The sequence below is a fragment of the Myotis davidii genome, unplaced genomic scaffold, assembly GCF_000327345.1.
Source record: "Myotis davidii unplaced genomic scaffold, ASM32734v1 scaffold221, whole genome shotgun sequence".
In the NCBI taxonomy this organism is placed as follows: Eukaryota; Metazoa; Chordata; class Mammalia; order Chiroptera; family Vespertilionidae; genus Myotis; species Myotis davidii.
The window spans coordinates 4,092,424-4,094,749 of record NW_006293349.1 but is presented as its reverse complement, the minus strand read 5'-3'; the positions used below and the strand labels follow the sequence as shown (position 1 = coordinate 4,094,749).

The following is a 2,326-nucleotide window of genomic DNA, read 5'->3' as shown; positions in this document are numbered from 1 at the left end:
CCCCCGCGGGCCCTCGCTGCACGGTCACACCGGGAGAGCGCGTCACACGGGCATGCACAGGCCCCGCGCACACGGGATACTTACTGCATCCTGGCAGGAGGGGCAGACACACAGGTGCAGTCAGCGCTTAGTTTGCAAGAAGCTTCTAGAAGTGAACACTTACGGACAGTTACTCAGGGGTGTGGGTGGCAGGGCTGACCATCCGGGCGGTGTTCCTGAGGGCGGATCTAACACGTTAGATCCAGACACGTGTCCTAACGGTTCACGGGTCAGGACCTGGGACCTACACGTGGGGTCTGAGCGGTGGCTCTGCGAGGCGAGACCTCTTCGGGCGAAAAGGGTGTGACTGACATGGCGACACACCCCGTGACTGGCCTGCAGTCCTAAGGCTGCAGAGCCCAACGCCTCTAATTCTGAATTACCAGGAAACATAACGTGTGTGGCATCCACCCAGAGTCAGGGACAGAGGCAGCTGCAGGTCACCAAAAGGCGAAGCGTTCAGCAAGATCCAGGTCCGCTCCCCTCCCCCAGCCCTGCGACCCTCCCCACCCCTCGGTGCCACCCTCTATGGGACTCACCCCCATGCCACCCTCCTCTGTGGGACGCCCCCCGTGCCACCTACCCCTGTGCCACCCACCCCTGTGCTATAGCCAGTGTCTCCCCTCCAAGCACAAGATGCTACAAGAGTTTCTGGAGACGCTGAAGAACAAAAGCTTGGCTCTCTGACCTGTCCTGTTGCTTAAAGAGTGAAAACAAAAGCAGACCAGCACAGCCACAGGGCAGCACCCAGTGGCTCCCACGGCAGTGTCTGCACGTCTGCTGCAAGCACAGCTCCCGGCCCACAGAACAGGCCACGGGCCGCCGGCAATCACGCTGCTGACAAGGAAGGGGCCCTGGATCCTGGGGTCTGAGTGTAAGTTGTGGACACTGTCCAAATTTGGGGGGAAAGAGGGCTTCAGAACCCCTTAAAAATAACTTGCAAAGGTTTATAATCCACAGAAAACTAAGCAACAGCCTGGGGCAGCTCACGGAGCTGAACCCGCACAGGTCTAAAGCGTTCTTCATCCGCACAGGCGGCCAACACCCCAGGGTCCCCTGCAGAAGAGCCACGCCGGGAGACCCCAAAGCAAGCTGATATCTGGAGGCATTTTGGGGTTTTTTAAGAACTCTGAGGGTGGCCAGCAATCCAGAGCGGTGGGCACCGGTCCCACGCGTCAGCCGCATGAGTCAGTCCCCAGAGGAGGAAGTGGCCGGCGTGCGAGCCCACGCATGACTCACCTCCTCGCGCGTTTTCTACCCATGCTCCGCGCATGGAACTTTTCTCCACTGTCCAACCCACATTTATCCCTAGTATTACTGTGATTATTATAAAACTAAAACTGTCGGGAATACCTTCGAACAACTCCATCCAGAATTTTCCATTAGACAATCCCCTTGAATGAAGCTCAGAACCAACACCCCGTCTCGCCCCTCCCACCCCCAAACACACACACACACACACACACACACACACACACACACACATGCCAGTCACTGTAGTTTTCTCAGTCACAGAGCAGGCTGATGCTCTCCTATCCTCCTTAAGGCAGGTATTTAAATCCTGTACTCTTCACAAGCAGCAAACACTGGAAGGGAGACGGAGAGTGAAGGAGGCCGCTCCACCACGCTTGTCCTTAGGACGGGGCCTGGGGCATCTTGCGGGTGAATATTATGTGTCGGAAACAGGAGGGCAATTCGAACCCAAAGACCAGGATTCATTCCAGCACAAGCCCTTTTCATGACACATTTAACTGGCATTTCTTACAGTCAACTCTCCTTGCAGGCCCACTGCTGGCTGTGTCAGTGGGGCAGGGGTCCTATATTTCACAGACAATGGTCACTTGTGTAATATATAAAACAATACATTTATAAAGGGTGTCCCAAAATTCACGCCAGATTTGAATTTTGTGCGAGCATTAACAACAACAAAAAATTAAAGCCTCATTTTACTTGGATGATTGAATCAGATTCTAATATCTGCTGCCCTTTGATTTCAATCCCTTCAATTTGATAAGCATCACCAAGTACCAATGATGGCCCAGGAGCAGGGACAATGAAGACCAATGAAGACCACGGCTTTGCGTCTGTGCCAGCAAAGCCGTGGAGGCCATTTACCTGATGTGCTATTCCATACATAACCCCATACTGTATACTTTATGAATCAATAACAAATTTACAATTTTTAATTATAAACTTGTGTTTTCTATCAATATTACTTCTTGCGTGAATCTTGGGACACCCTTTATAAGCTTGCCTTATATTAAGAAGCAGTAAAAAAGAAACTCAA

General features: G+C 52.6%; 1 protein-coding gene across 1 annotated transcript in view; it reads right to left on the bottom strand.

The window, feature by feature from the left end:
• MYO1B (myosin IB) overlaps positions 1 to 2,326 on the bottom strand; it is a gene marked incomplete at its 3' end in the record, with an annotated part of 139,872 nt that overhangs the window by 56,407 nt on the left and 81,139 nt on the right. Inside the window, exon 14 of the mRNA XM_015566116.1 lies at positions 85 to 90. Coding sequence (XP_015421602.1) covers positions 85 to 90 — 6 coding nt within the window. The remainder of the gene's footprint in view (positions 1 to 84; positions 91 to 2,326) is intronic.